This window comes from Bactrocera tryoni, chromosome 4 (genome assembly GCF_016617805.1).
Source record: "Bactrocera tryoni isolate S06 chromosome 4, CSIRO_BtryS06_freeze2, whole genome shotgun sequence".
Lineage (NCBI taxonomy): Eukaryota > Metazoa > Arthropoda > Insecta > Diptera > Tephritidae > Bactrocera > Bactrocera tryoni.
The window spans coordinates 73,663,508-73,686,549 of record NC_052502.1 but is presented as its reverse complement, the minus strand read 5'-3'; the positions used below and the strand labels follow the sequence as shown (position 1 = coordinate 73,686,549).

The 23,042-nt window shown below is 29.0% G+C and overlaps 1 protein-coding gene and 1 long non-coding RNA gene across 7 annotated transcripts in view; one reads left to right on the top strand and one right to left on the bottom strand.

Moving 5' to 3' along the window:
* LOC120773997 (sodium/potassium/calcium exchanger 4) overlaps positions 1–19,412 on the bottom strand; it is a 37,425-nt gene extending 18,013 nt beyond the window's left edge. The window contains exons 1-2 of one of the 5 annotated variants that reach the window (XM_040103269.1): positions 19,043–19,412; positions 17,385–17,609 (exon numbers count right to left, since the gene is read on the bottom strand). In XM_040103269.1, the coding sequence (XP_039959203.1) occupies positions 17,385–17,460 (76 nt within the window). In that variant the 5' untranslated portion in view covers positions 17,461–17,609; positions 19,043–19,412. Of the gene's footprint in view, positions 1–5,170; positions 5,591–17,384; positions 17,610–19,042 lie in introns of those variants that run through there. The other 4 variants (XM_040103270.1, XM_040103273.1, XM_040103271.1 and 1 more) reach the window with 4 other exon arrangements.
* Positions 1–23,042, top strand: part of LOC120774002 — a 134,487-nt gene that overhangs the window by 13,270 nt on the left and 98,175 nt on the right. For both annotated transcript variants that reach the window (XR_005705209.1, XR_005705210.1), the window contains exon 2: positions 4,283–4,897. This is a non-coding gene — a long non-coding RNA (uncharacterized LOC120774002). The remainder of the gene's footprint in view (positions 1–4,282; positions 4,898–23,042) is intronic.

Genomic DNA, 23,042 nt, shown 5'->3' with positions numbered 1-23,042 from the left:
AATTAACGCCTAAACTTTTTAGCATCAATAAATTAAAAAAAAAATGCTTCCAAATTAAACTTTAAAGAATAAATATGGTTTCTTATCATAAAATTTCTGCTTAGTAACTTTTATTAATTAGACGTAAAAATAGATGAATATACAGGTTCCACGTCTCAAGCTATTAGTCTTATGTAAATAAAATTTGTTATAATAAACAATAAATTTTCTGAAGATAGTCTTGCCATATTTTTACATTAAAAATGCTAAAAATTATTATATAACACTTTGGAAATTTTTTAAATGTGATTTTCGTGCACTTTTATTGCCTTAATTCATTTCGCTTTAATTATGAGTATGCATTTCCAACGAAAATAATGAAAAAACCTTCGCTACTCACTCGCTAAACCGGTCGTGTACAATACATACATACATATTTATGTTACTGAGTTCAGCCCTTTTCTTGATGGTGCAGCAGCAGAGCTTAGATATTGCTCATAAATAGCTACTGAGTGCAACGACTGAGAGAGTGAGTGGTTAAATGAGGTGTAGCAGTGATGTTTGGGAAAATAGCAATCGATTAAAAATAGTTGTGAGTTTGGACTAAAAAAATTAAAATAATTTTTTTTTATTTTAAATTTTGTAATTTTAATTTAAAATAACAATTTCAATATTAAAATTTAGATTTTAATATTAAAATAATAATTTAATTCTTTATTCTAGTTTTGATAATAATTTTAAGATGAGAAAATAAATTTAAAAAATGCTTCCATTTTGCGTATAACAACACTATCAACAGGTACTTCGGCTGAGTATTAAAATTATTTTAATTTTTTTATGTTATTATGTCTTTATTTTATTTTTTTTAAGGGTAAAAACTGTGTTACTTTTTGTTGTAAATAAGATAAATAATTTTTTTTGTTGAGTTTAAAATTTGCATGCAGACACCTTGTAATGCTTTAACATGCATGCGAACTAGTAGTAAATCAGACGAATCCTATAGAATAACGTAAAATTAAAGCGTTGATGTAAACAAACAAATCAATAAGAAAATTGTTATAAATGAATGAAATTTTGGTTGATTCTGTGTTAATTTTGCTTTGAGAATATGATTTGTAGCAAAAAATTTATTGATTCTGTGCTAACTTTGTTTTGAGAATATGAATTATAGAGCATAATAAATTAATTTGCACAAGTCTTTTTGCACTTTTAAACTCATAGCATCACAGTTATTAAAATTATCAATGCTGCTACTTTTTCGCACCCGCCTGCAACTAGTTTGCATGTCGTTCCAGTAGTTCCTCACGCCAGAAACAAGCATTTAGTTGATTGACCCAGCAAAAGTGAACAAAATTCGTAAAGAATTGCCCTTCCTTGCTTGGCAACAACAACATAAGCGAATTGTTTACCTGCACTAGCAATGAGTAGCCAAACAATTCAGCACGCGCGCTGCCCGATGCTTTGACTTTGAAATTTTTTACATTCTTGTCATAGTGCCAAAGCCACTAACTACAACTGATTTGCACAAACAATTGATTTCTTCAGTTATTAACGCCTGACTATTATAATTATTTATTTACAATACATTTCAATATAGTTTTTTCTTCACATACATAAGTACAGCCAAAATGGCCGTTGGCCGCAATTGAGGCCAAGCTTACTAAATACAATTCCCATTTGTGGGCACAGAATATGTTTGTTTGTATGCATGAGGGTGGCCAAAGCTGCTGCCATAATTCTCATGCGCAAATAAATAACATTTAATTGTTTAAATGTGTGCGTGTTAATGTTTTTGTTTACAATTTCAAGATATATTCAAATGATATTTGCAAAATTCTTGGCTTTGGCATTAAAAATATGCAACAATAATAACTATTGAATTGTCTGCAGCCATACATATAAATATATTCTTACAAGTTAAAGTAATTTTCAATGTAATCATTACACTTTCGTTTATTTTTATTTTTAATTATTCTTTGTTTGCGCGCTGCGCCTTAACTTTTACCAGCGCGCTTCACCCACTATATGTTCGGCAGACGCTTGTCAATTATTTTTAAGCGTTTAATAAACAATTGGTTTTATTTAAATATTTTTTTAAAGCGCAATTAAACGTGTTTTACACGCATGGCATTCGAAAAGTGTGCTGCGAAAAAAGAGAAATTATGTATTACTCATTTTCTTGCACAGCAGACAGGCTTTTACCTGTGCTGCTTTGCTTATTTGTTGTTATTTTTGATTTTTTGCTGTCTGCAGGGCTTAATTGCTGCTTCTCGAAGCATGGCGTAAGTGTGGCACACATTTCTTAAGTGGCCAAAACGAGTTTTCACAACACAATTTAATGTTTTGATTATTAAAGGCAATTTTTTTTGGTTTTGTTTTGATTGTTAAAACATTTTTTGCTTTTCTTCTCAATTTCATTTTCTTTTATTTTATTATTTTTTGTTTTTGTTATTATTTGTATTTTCTATTTTTAATTTTGCCTTGCTTTCTTCGTGTGCCTGTGTGCTGCCTGCGAAAATTACCCACAATTCTTGCGCTCATTTGAATAATTATTTTCTGACAGTTATGAGTTATAAATGCTTATTTATTTTATTATAATTTTCGCGCGGATTTTTGCGCTAAGAATTAAGCGCAGCATTTGCAAATTGAGATTACAAGCTTATTGCACAAATTGCTACAGCGAATTCATAAAAATATTGTGTCTTGTGTGTGTTTTAAATATCGATAATTTTTGTAGGAGTAAAATATTCGTTTAAGAACCTACATAGCATGCGTACCATGAATAATTTAGAGAAATTTGCAATTTTTAAGTGATAAATTGTTGTAGTTTTGATAACATATGTTTATATGATTTTTAGAGTGCTTCAAAAAATATTATGTCATTTAATTTGGTTTATTTTATCTATCGATAATTTTTGTATGAGTAAAATATTCGTTCAAACGTTAAAGTATTCTTGTATTGTTAGCGGAAATAACTTAGAAAGCTTTTTAAACTTATAGACAATAAAATATTGAAATTGTGCTAATTTTACATATTTATAATATGACATTTTTTTAACGCTTCTGTTAAAAATTTATACTTGTTGTAATCAAAATCCTCACCTAAACACCATGTTTGCTCTAAAATCTATGATTTTCTGTACAAGAAGACTAGTTACAGTAATTTAAAAATTGGAAAATTCCTTCAAATTTCAAATTTTCAAAAAAAGAAAAAAAAAATGCAAAATTTCAACTAATTTCAAAAGTTTTACATATTGCAAAATTTAATAATTTTGGCTAATTTACAAAATTTATCTAAATTTCAAAAGGTTCAAAATTTTATCAAATTTCAAAATGTAATAATTTTAGATATTATATAAAATTTCTTTAAATTCCAAAATTATAAAAAAACTGCAAACATTATAAAGTTTTCAAAATGTCCGAAAATTTTCGAAAAATTACAAAACTTCTCCTCATCTCAAAAAACTTCCAAATTTCATAATTTCTGATAAAAACAAAAAAGTTTTCAAAATGTCTCCAAACTTCAAAAAATTACGAAATTTCTCCAAATTTCAAAACTTTTCCAAACTTAATAATTTCTGACAAAAACAAAAAAGTTTTCAAAATGTCTCCAAACTTCAAAAAATTACGAAATTTCTCCAAATTTCGAAACTTTTCCAAACTTAACAAATTCTGGTAAAAGCAAAAAAGTTCTCAAAATGTCTCCATATTTCAAAAAATTACAAAATTTCTCCAAATTTCAAAATGTAATAATTTCTGATATAAACAAAAAAAATCTTAAAATGTCTCCAAATTTAAAATTTCTGATAATTTACATAAGTCTCCAAATTTCAAAAAGTTCAAAATTTTTTCAAATTATAAAATGTAATAATTTTTGATAATAAAATGATTTATAGATGAGAACAGAGCGCCACATTAAACATTCGAATACTTAAAAGTTTTAACAAATCAATATTAGCTTTAGCAAACCTGTCAATAAGTGCCGTATGATGGATGTACAAACTTATTGCGAACTAACACTTATATCATAAATGTTATTATATTTTTAAATGCCGCAAATTTAGATTTTAATTTAAGTTTTTTAACGATTTACATTTTTTCATTACAATAATGCTCTTTTAAGAAATGTACACATGTACATAAGTATATGTATGTATGTATGTATAGTATTTCATAATTATTGCATCTTGAATAAAATTTTAATAATACTAAATTGCATTAAAATATCCTTTAATTAATATTATTGGTATTGGTAATTAAAATAAAAATATATCGATAACATTTTTGTTTACATTTATTGCAGACATTTACATGCAGACACCATATAACAGAGTATCATACATTACGAGCGTGCGAACTCGTGGTAAATGAAAACAATAACATCGAATAACGTAAATTTAAGGCGTCGTTGTAAACAAACAAGGAAATAATAAGCTGTTTAAAAATAAGTGAATTTTGATTAATTTCGAGTTAATCTTGTGTTGTGAGTGTGATTTAAAGTGCATAATATATAAAAAAAGTTTATAATAGTGTAATAAGAATAGTGTAATAAAATGAAAGTGAAAATGTGTGAAACACGTGCGCGAAAGTAGCTGGGAAATTGGCTTAAACATTCTGCGGTAACTGCGGCAGTTCTGTGCGCAAACGACTTACATACTTTGTGGACCTACTGAACGAAATTGAAATGCTACAATACATATGTAGTAAAAGAGCAGTTAATTCGTGTTGGTGCAGCGTAATTTAGAGCGCATATTATTTTGTGCAACATAACCTTAATGCAGTTAACTAGCAGCTGGGTTAGCGCACTTTGTTCGCATTATCGGTACATTTGTAATGATAAACTAGAATTGCGGCAGTGCTTAAAGTATGCTTGAAACTTTTTACAAAAAGACTGAGGTTTACTTTTTTTGCTGGTTATGTGAGTATTGCTTTTAGTCTTCCTTTTTATTATTATTAAATTTTATATCATGTTTTATATATGTATATAAATATTTTACTTTTCATTTTAGTTTTCTATTTATTTATTTTTTAAGCGTATTTTGCATTTTTAGTGGTTTTTCTTTTATATGCGATGTAAAGTTATGTGTTTTTATTAAGAAATTTGTACTTTTTAATTGAATATTTTTGCTTTTCATACAAGTATTCACCACACAATTTTCCAATTACTTATTTATTTATTACTATTTTTTACCTTTCGCCATTTGTAATCGAATGAGCGACTTCAATTATATCATAATATTAAATTACTGCCAAGTAATTTGAGTAGCTTTAATTAGTTCACTTTTTTCGCAAGACTTTTACACAATTTTTTCACTCTGCGGTAACGTATTTTGTGGCTTTATTGATAAAGAAAAAAATTATTTAAAAATACATTTTAATTGTATTTATTGCGTTTTTGTCACTTTTTTCTCATTTATTGTTTACACACTTTGCGGTTAACCGTGGCGTATACTTCTTCTATTCACTGCTCTGGCGGTGTCAATAACGCGCGGCGCAACACAAAAGCCACCTTTGTCAATTTACACCGGCTAATGAGCGAATATCGTATACTTTAGGCGGTATTTGTAGTGCGCGTAGTTGTTGGCGGTTAAGCGTTTCACAAGCCAATAAGAGTGTTGTCTAGTTTTATCGACGTTTATAAGCAGTAAATGTTGCGGCGCTACCAATACAAACATACATACTGTGTATGCGAGGGCATTGGAGCGCCAATATAGTGGGTAAAACAGAGAAATAATGAATAAATATCACATGAGCAGCATAACAGAGAACCGGTACCATGGCAACAGCCATGTAATTATGCGGTAGTGCAACAACAAGAACACTGTAGCGCAAAAAAAAATTGTAATTTTGTAAAACGTTGTAAGGAAATGCGCCTTAGCTGCCATTGCATCCGCGCTCATACAAACGCGCTCCCAGCACGCCACGTGCTCTCCACTCTTTGAATACTGAGAAGTCCAAACTTGTTGCTCAGCTTAGTGGCGCTTTTTTGGTATTTTCCAAGTTTCGCTTTATTTTCTGGCTAAAAAGACAGACCTTTTTAATGCCGCCGCCATACCCCCGCGTTGCGTGGCGCCTTCTACTACGGTGTGAACTTGCCTACCAGCTGTGCAATTAAGCTGCGTTGCTTGGTTTTCATACTTAAACGCTTTGATTTACTTATTGTGATCGATTTTAGTGTCATTAGCGCGCATTTAATAGCGGCTTAATTTCGTTTTTTATTAGTTTTTGTAAAAAATATAAATAATATTAAACAGCTTTGTAAACTTTAAGCGCTTAAATTGTTTACTTTGCGCTTTTTATTTAATTTTTTTTTCAAATTTTTTTATTTAATTTTTTTTTTGTGTATTTCTCTGTATAACTTGCGCTCAGTTTTGGCATTAGGCGTTATTTCTAGTTGTTGTACTTCCCGCTCAAGTTAAGCTGCTTATATTTGAGCTACATTCGGCACTTGCGGTTTACCACATAAATTACTTTTGAGTGCCAAAAGAGGCGTCACTCTGAAATAGGTTTGAGTTTATTGTCGTTTTAGCTGAACTAAATTAGCGCAAGTTTCTCAGAAAACGCATTAGACATGGTTTATCTTACCCTTTGTAGCTTCCGGGAGATAACTCTCATTATAGTTAAGGGGTTTTAATGCTCTGAGTCCATTTCTTGTATGAAAAGGTTTTATGATCGAAATAAATAACGAAAAGGTATGATTCGCCTAGATGTATGCTTTAAAAAACAACTTTCTTTAGTATTTGTGTATAATCTTACAACAAAGATTATAGAAGACACGTCAGTTTTGCAAAACCATCTTTTTTTTAACCATTTGAGAAGTGTAATATGCCTTGCTGTTCGCAAGAAATTACGGAAAAGTTTAGTTTGCCTGAAAGTATGTTTCAAATAACAACTTACTTTTCTATTTTTGTGTAATTTAAAGATAAATAATATAAGATGGGTCGGTTTTGCAAAAATATATATTTTTATAAACTATTTGAGTAATGTGGTTAATCAGTGCCGCGAACGAAATAATTAAAAAATGTAGTTCGCCTGAAAGTGTGCTTTAAATACAAACTTATTTTCATATTTCTGTAAAATCTCACAGCAAAGTTTAGAAAATAATGTTATAATTGCAAAATTGTATTTTTTTTATAAACCTTTAGAACTGTGTAGATCTACTGCCGGTTGAAAGCAATAACGAGAAAAATGATGTGCGCCTAAAAGTATGCTTTAAATAACATATTACTCTGATATATATGTATAATAGCACAAATTAATATTTTTATAAACCATTAGAGAAGTGTAGTTAATCAGCTTTTCGAAAAAATAATATAAAATATTGCTTGTTTCGCCTAACTGTATACTTTACAGACGTAACTAAAAAAATTTAGGATCAAAATGGCTAGCTTTACTAATGTTTTGAGTAAGTAGTTACTTCTACTGCTACTTTATAGAACTTAAAAACACGATCTCAATTAAATATCTATTAGCTGAAATAATATGCTCCTATAAACTCTCCACATTAACCAATGTTATATTTCTTAAAAAAAAAAAACACAAAAAATCTCTACCCAATCAACCGTAGCGCTTCTAGCTGCCTTAACCACCGCCGCTTGACTCAAATTGAGCTACTTTTGTCTCAGTGCTCACATCTTTTAATGTGCTCTTCGCACTCCTTGCTTCACCCACATCTCCACCAATCTTTAGGTAAATCAATCATAGCAATTGAACTTTGCTTGCGAGCATGCAATTAATGTTTGTTTTGTGTCTGACGCGTCGCGCTTTTTTAATGAGTTAAACAATGCTAAAAATGTACTTTACATTTTCTAATTACATCACAACAACAACACCACTTTTTTTTAGAAAGAATTTACTAAGCCAACAACTGCTAATAAAGCATATCTTTGTTTTGTTGTTGTGTGTTATTCTTGCTATTGTTTTTGCTGTCATTGAGCCGTTTTTGTTATGTACAATTCAATTACGCCGGGGTGTTGGGAAAATACGCTCATTTTTGTCAGTCATATTTAGCGTTAAATGGTCAATATGTGTGTTATGAGGTGAGCAGATTTAGAGGAAAAAATTAAAAAATAAAAATAATTTTTTCTTCTAATTCTGTTCACTTTTATACATATTAAGAAGACCAAAAAATTGGAAATTAAAAAAAAAACATATTTTTTTTAAGAAATGTTATTTGTCAGGTTTTTTAATATTTTTTTTATTATTTATTGCAATTAAATTTTTTTTATATATTTTATTTAAATTTATTTTATATTGTTTTTAATTTTTGTTTTTTTATATATAGTTTTTTTGTTTTTTTTTTTTATAATTTACACAATTTATTTTACGTAATTTTTATTTAAAATAATTTTTTCTATTTTTGTTTTACTTTATATACATACATATGTTTTTTTTTTAATTATTTTTTTGCTTTAATTTGAAAAAATTGTATTTAAATTTATTTAATATTGGTTTTTAAATATTTTTTTTGTCTTTTAATATTTTTTAAATTATTTTTATTTAATATAATTTGTTTACCTAATTTTTGCCTTACTATATATAGTATTTTAACAAATTTTTGTTTTACTTTATTTTTGCTTTCCTTTAATAATATTATAGATCGGAATTTTATTTAAAATTTTTATATTTTTATAATTGAAATAATTCTATTTAATGTAATTTTAATTCAAAATATTTTTTTTCTTTTTTTTTTTACTTTATATATGTTTTTTTTTAATTTTTTTTTGGTTTAATTTGAAAAAATTGTATTTAAATTTATTTAATATTATTTTTTAAATATTTTTTTTATTTTTTGTCTTTTAAAATTTAAACAATTTATTTTATGCTATTTTTATTTAAAATATTTTTTTTACCTAATTTTGATTTTTAGTTCATATTTGCTTTAATTTAAAAATATTTTCTCTTACTCCTTAAATACACCCCTCTTTGCCATTAAATTTCATTTTTGTTTTAACATTTAGTTATTTCTCTCCATTCCAAACATTTACGTATCAATAACTCCCGCTGTGAATTACGCGCGCTTTGACGTGTTGCGCGTGCGCGATGCGCAGTCGGCAATTGCAAGCATTTTTCCGCTGCGCTTTTTATTGCAATTAAATGGGCGTCCACTGGTTTGGCATTGCTTGCCTCTTCTACTATCGTACTTTAGCTTGTTAGTTACAATCAAACTTCTATCGCTCTTGCTGTTGTTGTTGTGTTTGCGCTCTCTCGCAGTTAGCAACCGCAAACAAGTTTGTTGAACTTGCTTGGCGTTGTGCCAATTCAGGTTGACTGGGAAACTCTGGCCAACTGCCAACGCATTTAACAACAATAACATTTACAACAACAGTAGTCAGAATAATAAGCCATCTCATTGTAGTGCTGTGTGTGTGTGTGATTGTTGCCGTTGTTTGTTGTGTTTAATAAATCACGCTAGACTTTGAACACACCGTTTTTGCGTGTCATTTGAATTTTATTTCTTATTTCACGAATTTCACTTTTTGCTCAATTTCTTGTTATTTTTGTTGTTGTTGGAGTTTACTTAGCACGCTTTTTGCCTGGTTTTGGTTTTCGTCAGAATTTTATGGCTTTTAATCAGTGCATGTCCAGCTTTATTTTTTGCCTTTTTGCAATTTCAACGTAATTTTGTACAAAATTTTTGCGACGAATTCAAATCCAAAGGTTAGTTGCGTTAAAACTAGTTCAAGTTCGTTTAAAAATGGTGTTAAGAATATTGTGAAAGGCTCGCGCCCATCAGGATTGATTCTAGTAAGATCCAGATTGTGGTATACTAGAAAAACTGCTATAAACAAATTTGCTTGTGAGAGTGGTATTTTCACTTTAGAAAGCTAAGATAACAGCCTCCATCTCATTAAACCCCTGGCAGGTCTTCAAGTACATCCTAAGTATGTCACCATTAAGCTGGCCGTACAGGTTCAGTTTCTCCTATAACCTCCATAAACTCCTGTTTATCGGCTGGCCGACTTTGAATACTACAATACCCGATGAGGACTTGTGTCAACACTTGCGTAACCTACCGCATGTGCAGGCAAGCACAGGTCATTTGACAGGGCGATAGCGTCTTAAAGCAGAGAGAACGTTAAACAAAATCGCAACGGTAGCCGACCTTAACCCAAAGACCGCAGTAGACATTAGAGATCTCGACGCCCTAACCACAAAGGAAAAAATCATTGAAGGAATTGGAATCATTGCCAGACCTGAAAATAAACATTTCCTCACCTAGGACAGGACACCACCGCTCCCATCGAATGCACATAAAATGGACAAAACTGTTAATGCCTACACATAAAATAAGAGTAAGACAAGTCGAACGGAATCCACCAACGAAGCATCGCTCTTTACTATTGAAGAGCTGCAACTGGCGACAAGGAAACATAAACCAATCATCTGGTCCAGATCACTAAATTAAAACCTTGAACACCTTGATGAGCTGAGTGGATTTATCTGAATATACGCAAAATGAACCCTTCTTTTTCGAGACATCACTTTGAAATTTTGCACGTGGCCTTTTCTCTCCCAAAACCTGCTATTTTGGGGGAACCACCGATATCGGACCACTATATCATATAGCTGCCATACAAAACTGAACGTTTAAAATCAAGTACTCGTATGGAAAACTTTTTTATTTGACGAGATATCTTCACGAAATTACGCACAGATCATTGTCAAAGGTAACGGTACAATGTCCATAAAAAATATTTCAGATCGGACCCCTATATCATATAGTTGCCATACAAACTGAACGTTCAAAATCAAGTCCTTGTATGGAATACTTTTTTATTTGACGAGATATCTTCACGAAATTTCGCACAGATCATTGTCAAAGGTAACGGTACAATCTCCGAGAAAATATTTCAGATCGGACTACTATAGCATATAGCCGTCTTACTAACTGACCGACCTAAGTCAAGTTTTTGCATGGAAATTTTTTCTAGTTGCTTTGATGCTACCGCAGTTAACGTTTTTTCTTGTTTTTTAGTTTTGAGAAAAAATCCCTAGAAACCGAAATAATTATTTTTTTATGATTGACAATCAGTTTAGTAATTTTGCGTATTTGCTTTGAAATTGCCGCACATGCGCCTTAATAAAACGTAATTTGTGTTTACAACAGCCGCCGTTTAACGCTACTTTGAGTTGTACTTTTTGTAAATAAAATCATAAAAATAATTACAATGTTCAAATTGTAATTTACTGTGACGCAGCCGCCGATTTCTATTTCTATTTATATAAGAAAAGTCATTTAAACTTCCCCTATCAGACGCTTTCTGGGGTTTTCATTGTTGCAAGGAATGTGTTAATTTAAACAGAAACAAAAAACGCCCGCAAAAATCAGAAGCCGTTTAATTCTACAGGAATCACATTTAACACCTGCCTGCCTTTAAAACACTCGCACACGTTATCATAGGCAATTAATGTGTTTCAATTTGTTTTATTTGTTTTTTATGCATTTATTTTCCACCGCAGCGACTTAAACGCCGCGCCATAGGCGGTTAATTGATTTGCCAGTCACGTTTTTGAAACAATCAGGCGACAAATGCATGTGACTGTGTTTGTGTGTGTGTGTCCACTGGCTAGCACATGTGAGTAGGTTAGGGCGAGAATCCCCTTTTTCCAAAATAGGGGGTGTGTTGGGATTTTTTCATGCTTTTTCTTACATCTTTCTGAGCGTGAAAGTATGGCTTTGCATATATTTATATATGTTTGTATATATATATTCTATAAATTACCGTTGTCATAAACTGATTGTTTCGAATTATTTGATTTACTCAAATTCTTAGAATTTCTCAGCAGAAAATTATGCACTTAAGGCTTATAACTGAGAAATAATTGCTTATCAACCACAAAACGAAATTGATGAGCCGCTGAAACCCACAAGAAAATACAGAAAATTTACAATTATTCGCAGAATAGTAAACGTAAGTGATGAAATGTGAAATATTCATTTCTTATAGTACGTAGACCGTTACATACTTACGCCAATAAAATCCGGTTAAGATGAAAATATTTTTTTTTTAGTTTCAAAAATTCAAACATTTCGTATAAATACATTTTTAAGCGAACTATTTTCACTAAAAAAAATGTAAAATTAAAAAAAAAAAAATATTAAAAAAAAAATTATAAGACTTCAAAAAAAAAATGTGTTAAACATTAAAAATTTATAAAAAAAAATTTATTCAAAATTTTAATTTCGACTTTTATGTTAATAAAATTATTGTATAAAAAACATTTTAAAAATTTTATAAAACTTCAAAAAAAAAAGTGTTAAATATTAAAAATTTATATATTACATACTTACGCCAATAAAATCCGGTTAAGATGAAAATATTTTTTTTTTAATTTCAAACATTCAAACATTTCGTATAAATACATTTTTAAGCGAACTATTTTCACTAAAAAAAATGTAAAATTAAAAAAAAAAAAATATTAAAAAAAAAATTATAAGACTTCAAAAAAAAAATGTGTTAAACATTAAAAATTTATAAAAAAAAATTTATTCAAAATTTTAATTTCGACTTTTATGTTAATAAAATTATTGTATAAAAAACATTTTAAAATATTTCGTATAAATACTTTGTTAAGTATTTTTGTTTTTTTGTAAACAATGTAAAAACAAAAATTCCAAAAAAATTTAAACTTACAAAAAAAAAATTCATTTTTATTTTTTTTTAATTCATTTTTATTTTTTTTTTAATATTAAAAACTTATACAAACTAAATTTTAATTGAAAAAATTATTTTGAATTTGAAATTTGTTTAAAATTTTGTATTTCTAACCATATTTCGTATGCGAAATCGTTGCGAATGTTGCAAAAGGCTTACGGTGATTCAGTTTTATGAAAAACACAAGCCTACGAGTGGTACAAAGCTTTCAAAAACCGTCGAGAGATCGTTGAAGACATGCCTCGTTCTGGATGACCTTCGACCTCGTCAACCGATGAAAATATTAAAAAAGTGAAGGATATAGTGCTTGAAAATCATCAGGCAAGTGTTAGAGAGATGACAAGAGAGCTCGACCTATCTCGCTAGTTCGTTCTAATGATTTTCGTTTCGAAAGGATTATCTTTTTCAAAATAAATACCTTAAACAGGTCTACTGCTCGTGCAGATTCCAATCCCACATTCATGAAAAGCATTATAACTGCCGTAAGACGTGGGTTTATGAGTTTGAAATGCAAACAAGTCAACAATCATGGGAATGGAGGGGAAAAAACGAGCCGCAATCACAAAAATCATGTCAAAGCCGCTCGCAAATCAAGGTGATGCTCATTGTTTTTTCGAAATTCGTGGTTTGGTGAATCATAAATTTGTACCGGAAGGACAGATATGTAGCTAATAAGGAGTTCATTTGGCCGTATTGAGACGTTCGCGTGGCAACATCCGTTAAAAACTGCCGGAAGTGTGGAACAATTCATGGATTTTACAGGACAATAATACACCATTGGTTCGACGCCACAATTGTTACCGAATTCGAAGCCAAATACCACCGATCAACTAACGTACTCCATCCTCCACCTTTTCGTCGATTTCAAAGCGGCTTTTGACAGCACGAAAAGGACCTCTCCATGCCGTTCGACCAAAGAGCCAACATTTTGTTTTTAAGTTTGTAAAATTTTTACCGAAACGTTTCAATTGATGAAACAAGTTTATGGCGATGATTGCCTATCCTGTAGCAGATTGCACGAGTGGTTTCAACGTTTTCAAAGTGGTCGTGAGGACAGAAATGACGATCAACATGTGGGCGAATCAAAATCCGTGATCACCGGAAATTTCATCGAAACTGTACATGAATTCATCAAAAATCAGCCAAAATCATCATTGAAATTCATGGAAATGGAATTGAACATCTCAAAAACATCAATTTATCGCATTTTGACCGAACATTTGGGCTTACGAAAGGTGTGTGCACGGTTTATTCCGCACAAATGGACAGACGACCAAAAATTGCTCAGAATCCGTCTCATCGATCGACGCTTGTAACCGATTATTTGACCAAAAATCACATTTTAACCACTCCTTGTATTCACCTGATATGGCGCCGTGCGACTTCTTCCTTTTCGAAAGAATGCATTTGATCATGAAAGGAAAGCGTTATGCAGACGTAGAGGCCATTTAAAAGGCTTGCACCGGCATACTGGCGGCCATACCGGCCAACGAGCTGAAACACTCGTTCGACATGCTTTTGGACCGTGCAAAAAGCTGTATTAAAGCAGAATAGCAGAGAGTCTCCTATTTTGAATAAAATAAATAGATTTTGCCCAAAATACCATTTGTTCTGTTGTTTTTTTAAAGTCCTGTTTACTTTGAAAAGCACCTTCTACGACGACATTGACGAATGACATTGTAAAGAAGAAGATACGAATATTATTTCTGTTGAGGGTTACTTTGAAGTCGACAAAATAAATATTGATGCATAATTAAATATTTTGCATTTTATTTACAACTTCCGGCTACTTTTTTGTCAGATTTTATAATATCTCAACACCCTTCACATGGCACTGCTGGTTTGACGTCACAGAAAATGTCTTTAAAAAGTAATTTTCAGCAATCTAACTTCTTTACATCTCTAAGTGTGGCAAATTAGCCTCGCTTGAAGAACATGACGCAAAAGCGTCGCGTTTATCATTCGAAAACAATATTTTAGATTTCGAGAATTTAATAAATTCTTTATTAAATGCGCTCATGCGCCTATTTTCAAATGTTCAGTATTGAACATATGATACACAGTCAATGACAGCGGACCGATAGCGGTTATCAATAAACTGATTGCAGGCACGATATGACATGTATTTTTACTGATTTCTTAGTGTAATCATTTGATAATAATGTTATTCTTTCAAAATCGCCAACAGCGTGTAAACCACACGGCGCGAGTGGAAATCCCACTTTTCCATTGCACTTTTTCATAAGAAAAAATGTACTGTTTATACTTTGTATTAACTTGAATTATGAAATAATCGGAATTAAATTTAAAAAATTTCACAACCCAGCTAAGCAATTATTTTTGCATTTGTATGTGTGGATGTCGCTATGTAATGTAGTATATGCTTCAGTGGCATCACACCTGCTGTGAGCGCTGCATAACCACACGTTAAGAAAATGTACTTTATTCACGCTGTATTACAGCAACAATGTAAATTTATTGCATTAAAAGGCTATAGCAAATTTGCATTTAATATTAATAACAATTATTTAGTTCAGTATTGGCAATAATTAATTTTTTTATTTTCAGTTTTTGCAAAATATTTTGCTGTGCAATTAATTTATTTTGTACTTATGTAGTGAAATATGTCTCGATATAATATAGCATGATCGGAAAACGTAGTACGAGGAAATATTTGATTTTTTTTGAATATTTAACTAACATTTTTTTAAATTGTATTTAAAATTTTATTTACTTACTAAAATATACCTAAAATCAATACAATTCATAAACTTCATAACTACAAAAAAAAAATAAAAATCAAGAAAAATATTAAATTTAATTTAATAATAATAATTAAAAACAAAATTAAATGTCATGAAAAATATATAAATAAAAAAATAAAAATATTGTAGTTTAGAGTAAAAATTGCCGTAAATACATACATTTTTCATCAACATATTAGGTCCATAACTTTGCCTTCGCCGTTTTCCAATAGATGTCTCTAGGGTCAAGCCCTGGTCGATTAAATCGATTTAATCGTTTTTTTTAGAATGAATAGAATAAAATTAATTGAATTATAAAAAAAAATTAAATAAGGCATGTCTAAGATTATTCGAATTGTGTAAAAAAATTACCAAAAAAATAAAATAAAATTATGCTTAAATTTATTATAATTATAAAAAGCAACAAACTTTAATTTAAGAAATAAATTAATTTCAATGAAACTGTTACAAATGGAAAAATTATGTCAAGTATACATGAATTAAAAAATAGATTTCAATATTAATTTTTTTTAATAATTTTCTTTTTTAAGTTTTTAATTATAAATTTTTTTAATTTAAAATTTATAAAATAAATTAATTTAAATGAAAATATTAAAAATAGCGAAATTATGTCAAATATACATAAATTTAAAAATAGACCGTTTTATATCAATTCAAATATTTGTTATTTTTTTAATTTTTTAAAAATTCTTAAGAAAAAACCTTTATTTAGTTTTTAATTACTACATTTTAAAATTTAAAATTTATAAAATTAATTAATTTAAATTAAAACATTAAAAATGGAAAAAGACGTCAAATATACACAAATTACAAAACAAACCGTTTTATACTAATTCAAAATATTTACATTTCTTTTTATTTTTTTTATAAAAACACTTTTTTTTAAGTTTTTAATTAGACATTTTTAAAATTTAAGTTAATTTTAATTTTTCTATTTTGTATTCATGCATTAATTTCAGTTTACATTTTTAATTTTAAGTTTTTTAATTTTTTGGCTTGGTTATGTTAGTCTGGTAAGTTTTAGATTTAACGTTGTTTCAGTATATTTTTTTTATTTTTTTCAAATTTCTTTTTTTTTTAATTTTTTTCAAATTTGTTTTTTTTTTAAATTTTTTCAAATTTGTTTTTAATTTGTTTTTTTTTTTTTTAATTTTTCCATTTTTTTTAATTTTTCCATTTTTTTACATTCAATCCCTCTCTGCATATTTGTCTGTAACCTTTCATGCAATAGAATTAGTCATAATCGTTTGCTATCAGTTCTATTATTCTATTCTGCGCACTTACTAGTTATTCATTTAAGTGGCAATTAGAAGCGATTAACGCTGCTAAGAATAATGTGTACATACATACATATGTGGGTTTGTATAATTATAAAGCTATTTCCAAACACTTAATAAAATAACGAGTTGAAAATTGTTTGCTATAATAAAAAATAGTTTTATATAATACTCAGAAATACACAGAATTATTCTTACATATGTATATACATACATACATATGTATGTACTAATATGCTTCTTTGAAGTGCAAATATTAATTATTTTAATTTTTATGTTTTTTTTATTTATTGTTTGTTTCTCTTTATTATTATTATTTTATTTTATTTTTTTACGTCATTATTTTTCAATATCATTTTTTATTTTTTTTTTTATATTATTTATCTAACTTTTTTATTTAGATTTATTTTTTTATATTATTATTTTTTAGTTATTTATTTATTTTTTTTTTAGTATTATTAAATTAATTTTTTTTTTATTTTTGGTTTAAATTTAATGCTTTTGCATACAGTCATAATAAATATTCAACGAAAAACCTTCAAACTCTTGCCTCCATTCAATGTTACTCATACGCCTAGTGGCTTTGCCCACCAAATTATTCAAAATGCAATGCATGCACATACACGTCGTCACAGCATATGTTAGTTATGTTATAATAACATAGCACCAAAATTGCTTGTTTACCCATTGTTACTCATACGTACCGTTGCACTGTATCTGCTCAATTCCAGTGGCCAGCACGAGCAATGCGCTTAACAGCAAATGTAATTCCTTTGCCATTGCTGTTGTATGAACTTTTCGTTAAACACTTTCAGCACTGTTATTTCGAAATATTTCTTTATTTGGCAAATAATTGTTTGAAAATTTATATTTTTTATTTGCTCCACCAAATTAAACGGCTATTAAGCATTAAGCTTTTGTAAATTTAGCTGAAAAGTAGAATTGCATATTTTTGATTATTGAGATAATATGATATACATATGTATAATTATATTTTTTTAAATGAAGCTAAAAAATTAAATAAAAATACACTTTTATTAAATTTAAGCTTAAAGATTGTAATAAAATTTTAAATTTGTAAAAAAAAAACAAAAAATAATAATAATAATAAATTATAGTGAATTGGTGATTATAAATTGAAACAAAAAATTCTTTGGGTTTTGAAATTAATTAAAAAAATATTTACTTAGTTTTTTAAGGAATAAGATGGAAGTTAACATTTTTTCTTGTTTTCATTTTTTTGCCCGTCGGCTATTTTGTAAATTTAAGAAAAAAAGTATTTTCTTAACAGCTTACAAATTTCATATATATATTTTTGGTTATTGTTGCTCACATTAAAATGGAATTTTATTTATTTTTATTTTTTACATTATTCAGAAATAATTTTAATAGTTTTGCATAGCGCTTTCCACAATAATTTTTTATAGTGATATTTGCTGTTTTTATTTAAGATTTTTAAATATTAATCTCAGGTTTAAATATATTTTATAGAAAATTATTAATTCTGTAGTTTATTTATTTATTTATTGGGCATTTATATATGTACATAAATTATTTCGAAATAAAAGTTTTATAATTTCTTAGCCCAGACTTTATAATTTTTTTAATAGTTTTTGCTGTTTTTATTAAAGAATTTCGGAAGTATTTGTTTCTAAATATTTTTTATGGGAAAATAATTTTTTTATTAATTCACAAAGAATTTATAATTTTTTTTATATCCTAAAAATTTTTTTGTATCAACTTTTGTAAATTTAAAAAAAAATTTTTTTTTTGAGCTCCGTTTTTATTTTTTTGAATTTTTCGAAATTTTAGTTGTTTATTTATTTTTCTACATTTTAAACTATTTTTTTATGTATATAAAATATTTAGAAATAAATATTTTTTAATTTCTTAGTCCAAAGTTTACATTTTTTGAATAGTTTTTGCTGTTTTTATTAAAGAATATCAGAAGATTTTGTTTATAAATATGTTTTGTAGAAAAATAATTAATTTTATATTCACCTTGTGAATTTAATTATATTTTTTTAATATGAAATTTTCAATTTGAATTTTTGAGAAATATTTGTTTATTAATTTTTGTACAATTTAAAATTATTTTTTTTTTTGTTCAGATTTTATTTTTTTATATTTTAAGAAATCTTATTTTTTATTTATTTTTGTACATACAATTTTTTTTCGAGTTCAGGCTTTTTGCTGGTTTTTCTTAAATTATTTTTTGTTGTTGTTTTTTCTGAATATTTTTTTAAAATTATTTTCTTTTTGCTGTTCAAAATTTTTGTTATTTTTTATGATTTTTTTTAATTATTTAATTTTTGGAGAATTTTTTTTATTTTTTGTCGATATATAGACCTCTTGCAATTACCTTCACTATTCCCACCACTTCACGCTAATATTTATATATTTTTTAATATACCGCCTTAAATGTTTCCAAACGCGCACACGAGTTAGCCTTTAGTAAAAAACCGACATTTTCGAAAATAGTTAAATATATACCTTCTTTTTCGATTCCACTTTTAATTCGCGGCGCTAGCAAGCAACGCGCCAGTGCTTGACTTTTGCCAAATCAAAAGCACTTTTCCAACGTTGATTTCTTGCTTTCCTCTCTTTACTTTTTTTTCGAAAATGCGTTTATTCTACTTGTGCGCTGTTTAGCCCGTTAAATGTGGTATGATTTCGTTTTGACGGTACTTAGGCACACATATGGGGCGCAACTCATCCGCACGGCTGGAATTATGGCGTTCAACTAATTAAATGTATGCGCGGCGTTGCCGTCTTTAAAAGACGTTTTGTCAAACAAATATTCAGCAATTTCGAGTACTGATTGTTTTCACTGCATTTCATTATGGTTGTTATTATTGTTGCTGTTGTTGTTGGTTGTTTTTTAATTCAATTTTATACTCAATGCCTTGCATGTGTTTGTGTGTGGGTCTTGCAAAAATTTATCTCTAGCATTGTCCGATTGAAGTGCGCTGCTTAATGTTGATATTGTAGCTAACTGCTTGTTGTTGTTGTTGTGGATGTATGTGTGGTTGTTGTAATTTTATTTGCTCTCATAAACACTTCACTAAAAGGGCTATGGCGGTATTGGAGTTGTTGCTTTCTTATTGTTGCTATTGTTGTTGTTGCTATCATTACCGTAAATTCTGTGAGATATTCATACACTTATGTATGTGTATATGCATATATGAATGAATGCTTATTTTATTACGTAGATAATAATGAGTATGACTATGATACTTTTGAGTAAAATCGCGCTGATAATAACAGCTGATAAACTTTGACTAACAAATTGATTTAAACTCATTTTAAATATTTTATCAAAATCTGATTCTAAACGCACTCCGGCAGTGAAGAAAATATTTATTTTTTGATATTGACTGACTCAAAGAGTTAAATGAGTGACATTTTGAGTATTATGTTTTGAGGTTAGGTTAGGTTAGGGTGTAAGGCTGGAAAATATTTTCTACAATTATATCAAATACTGCGATACTAATACTTGTTGGCAATAACATAAAAATATATAAAATAAGCTTTTTCTTGATTTTGATCGATTAGTTTGCGTTATAAAAAAGCTTTCCATACAAGAACTTGATTTGGATTGGTCAGTTTGTATGGCAGCTATATGCTATATTGGTCCGATTGGAACAATTTGTTGGAATATTGTGTTGTTGTCTTTGAATAATAATCAATGTGAAACTTCGTGCAGATATCTCGATAAATAAAAAAGTTTTCCATGCAAAGTCTGGATTTTGATTGGTCAGTTTGTATGGCAGCTATATGCTATAATAAGCCGATAAGAAAAATTTATTCAGAGTTTATAGCTTTGCCTTGAAAAATAATCTGTGTCAAATTTCCTGCAGATATCTCTCCAAATAAAAAAGTTTTCCATGCAAGGTCTGGATTTTGATTGGTCAGTTTGTATGGCAGCTATATGCTATATTGGTCCGATTGGAACAATTTGTTGGAATATTGTGTTGTTGTCTTTGAATAATAATCTGTGTCAAATTTCGTGCAGATATCTCGTTAAATAAAAAAGTTTTCCATGCAAAGTCTGGATTTTGATTGGTCAGTTTGTATGGCAGCTATATGCTATAACAATCCGATCAGAAAAATTTATATAGAGTTTATAGCTTTGCCTTGAAAAATAATCTGTGTCAAATTTCCTGCAAAAATCTCTCCAAATAAAAAAGTTTTTCATATAAGTCTAAAATTTGATCTATAATTTTGTATAGTAACTATATAGTAGTTAGTAGATTTCGGCGGTTCCAGAATATTAACAACTTATTGTCTGCAAAATTTCGTATTAAAAACTGAGAGACTAGTTCGCTTCTACAGAAATGTTATAGCATTAGTTCCACGACAAACCTTTTCTCGGAAAATTTAATCTAAAGAAGCTTTACCTTACCTACGACGTAGAAGGCGTCTCGCTCTGCATACAGGGGAGTAATATTCTGAAAGCTATTTTTGGCTCTTTTGTAAGGTATTTGTAGTACTCTGTAATATAGTAGACTCTTCAGGGTGACTCTTGACCAACGGAGAACCTACAAATTGTCAGTACAAGGTCTACAATGACATTCAATATCCTTTAAGCTAATAAACTAAATCTAGGTTAAATCTGGAAAAATTAAATATTTATTACACAAGACCCTTTAAGCTTTTTCTGTGAGCCTACAAGAGTTCTCCGTACATTTTTAATTAGACCGAAAGCCTGCCGTCTTTCTAATAGTTCGAAAATTTTGTGTAAGATTTCACTTTTCTTAGGTGGCTCCCTATATTAGTTAAACAGCTCTTATTTCAACTAAAGACGTGCTGCTCTAATTTTGAGCTTTTGAGTTTTGTTCCAAACTCTACGAAAAACATCTTATACACTCAAATCTCAAGAAATCAAATAGTAAACTAATATCCTGTTATTTTAGAATTGCACTTGACAATAAAAATCATTACGACTGCATACTCTTCACAGAATTCATGACGTCGTCACTTAAATCATTATCTCTAAACACGGGAAATACTTAATGAAGTGTAAAAAGTATTAGTTACGAAACTTAAAATATCTATCTATTTGGATGCGGTATTAAAATATTGTCATTAGCAAAATTTTCATTCATAAAATAAATACGCAAACCAAAAAAAAAGTTATATGATGTTTTTTATACGCTTCACGTGTCGTGCGTCATACTTTTTTGAACAGGCTTAACAGTTTTTTGTTTTGTAATATTGAAATTAACAAATTGAATGAGTATTTTCATGCTTTCCGCTAAACCCAGTGAATAATTGAATAAAAAGAATCAAATCAGAGTTGAAAAAATCGGTATACGCGTACACTTAGAAGGCAAAATCGATTAGAAACTCTCGAAACTCATTCCACAACATTATAAGCTTAAAACTTATGACATATGGACTGTAAAAACGCCTCGTTAGTATTGAAACTCAGCTGTGCTCTGAGCAAAAACGCGATTTATTGAGTTTCTCTTAGTTCTCCCAAACCAAAGAGCTTTTTGAGAGAGCTTCCGATTATAAAAAAAAAATGTTTATTTACATAACCGAACCATGGCGGCAATTTTGAAAGGAAATGGACAATATTTGACATTTTAAATATCAATTAAGTCTTAGACCAATAGGTCTACCTTTATAGTCTCTAAACAATAGAAGGGTTATAAATAAAGCCAAAAGCTTTTGACGAGAAAAAATGTATTCCTTTACATAATAGAACCATAGCGGCAATTTAGAAAAGAAATGGACTATATTTTTCATTTTAGATATCAACTAATTCTTGTATATAGGTCTACTATTATAGTCTCTAAATAATAGGAGGGTTATAATTAAATCCAAAGAGCTTTTGGAGAGACCATTCGAGTCGGAAAAAAATGTTTTTCTTTACATAACCGAAAAAAAGCGGCAATTTTGAAAGAAAATAGGCAATATTTGTCATTTTAGATATTAACTAAGTCTTGCAAATAGGTCTACCTTTATGGTCTCTAAACAATAGAAGGGTTATAATTAAAGCCAAAGAGCTTTTGGAGAGACCATTCGAATCGGAAAAAAATGTTTTTCTTTACATAACCGAACCACAGCGGCAATTTTGAAAGTTGAAAAATGAAGGCCTCCTTAGAGTCCACTCGGGACACTTCACCGCCTTTGCCACTGAGGGCGTCTGTGAAAGATCTGGTGAGCTGGTTAAATATTGCGCGATCTCTTTTTTCGGCTTGTATCCACGAAGTCAATCTCACACTGACGTATTGAAAAGTTGGCAGCTCGATTTCCAATCAATAAGCTTGGCTTATTCGCAGCCCTGTGTTAGTTTATTATTATTAAAACGTTTAGTAGTTATTTGCACAAGTAATTCGCACTTTATTATCATC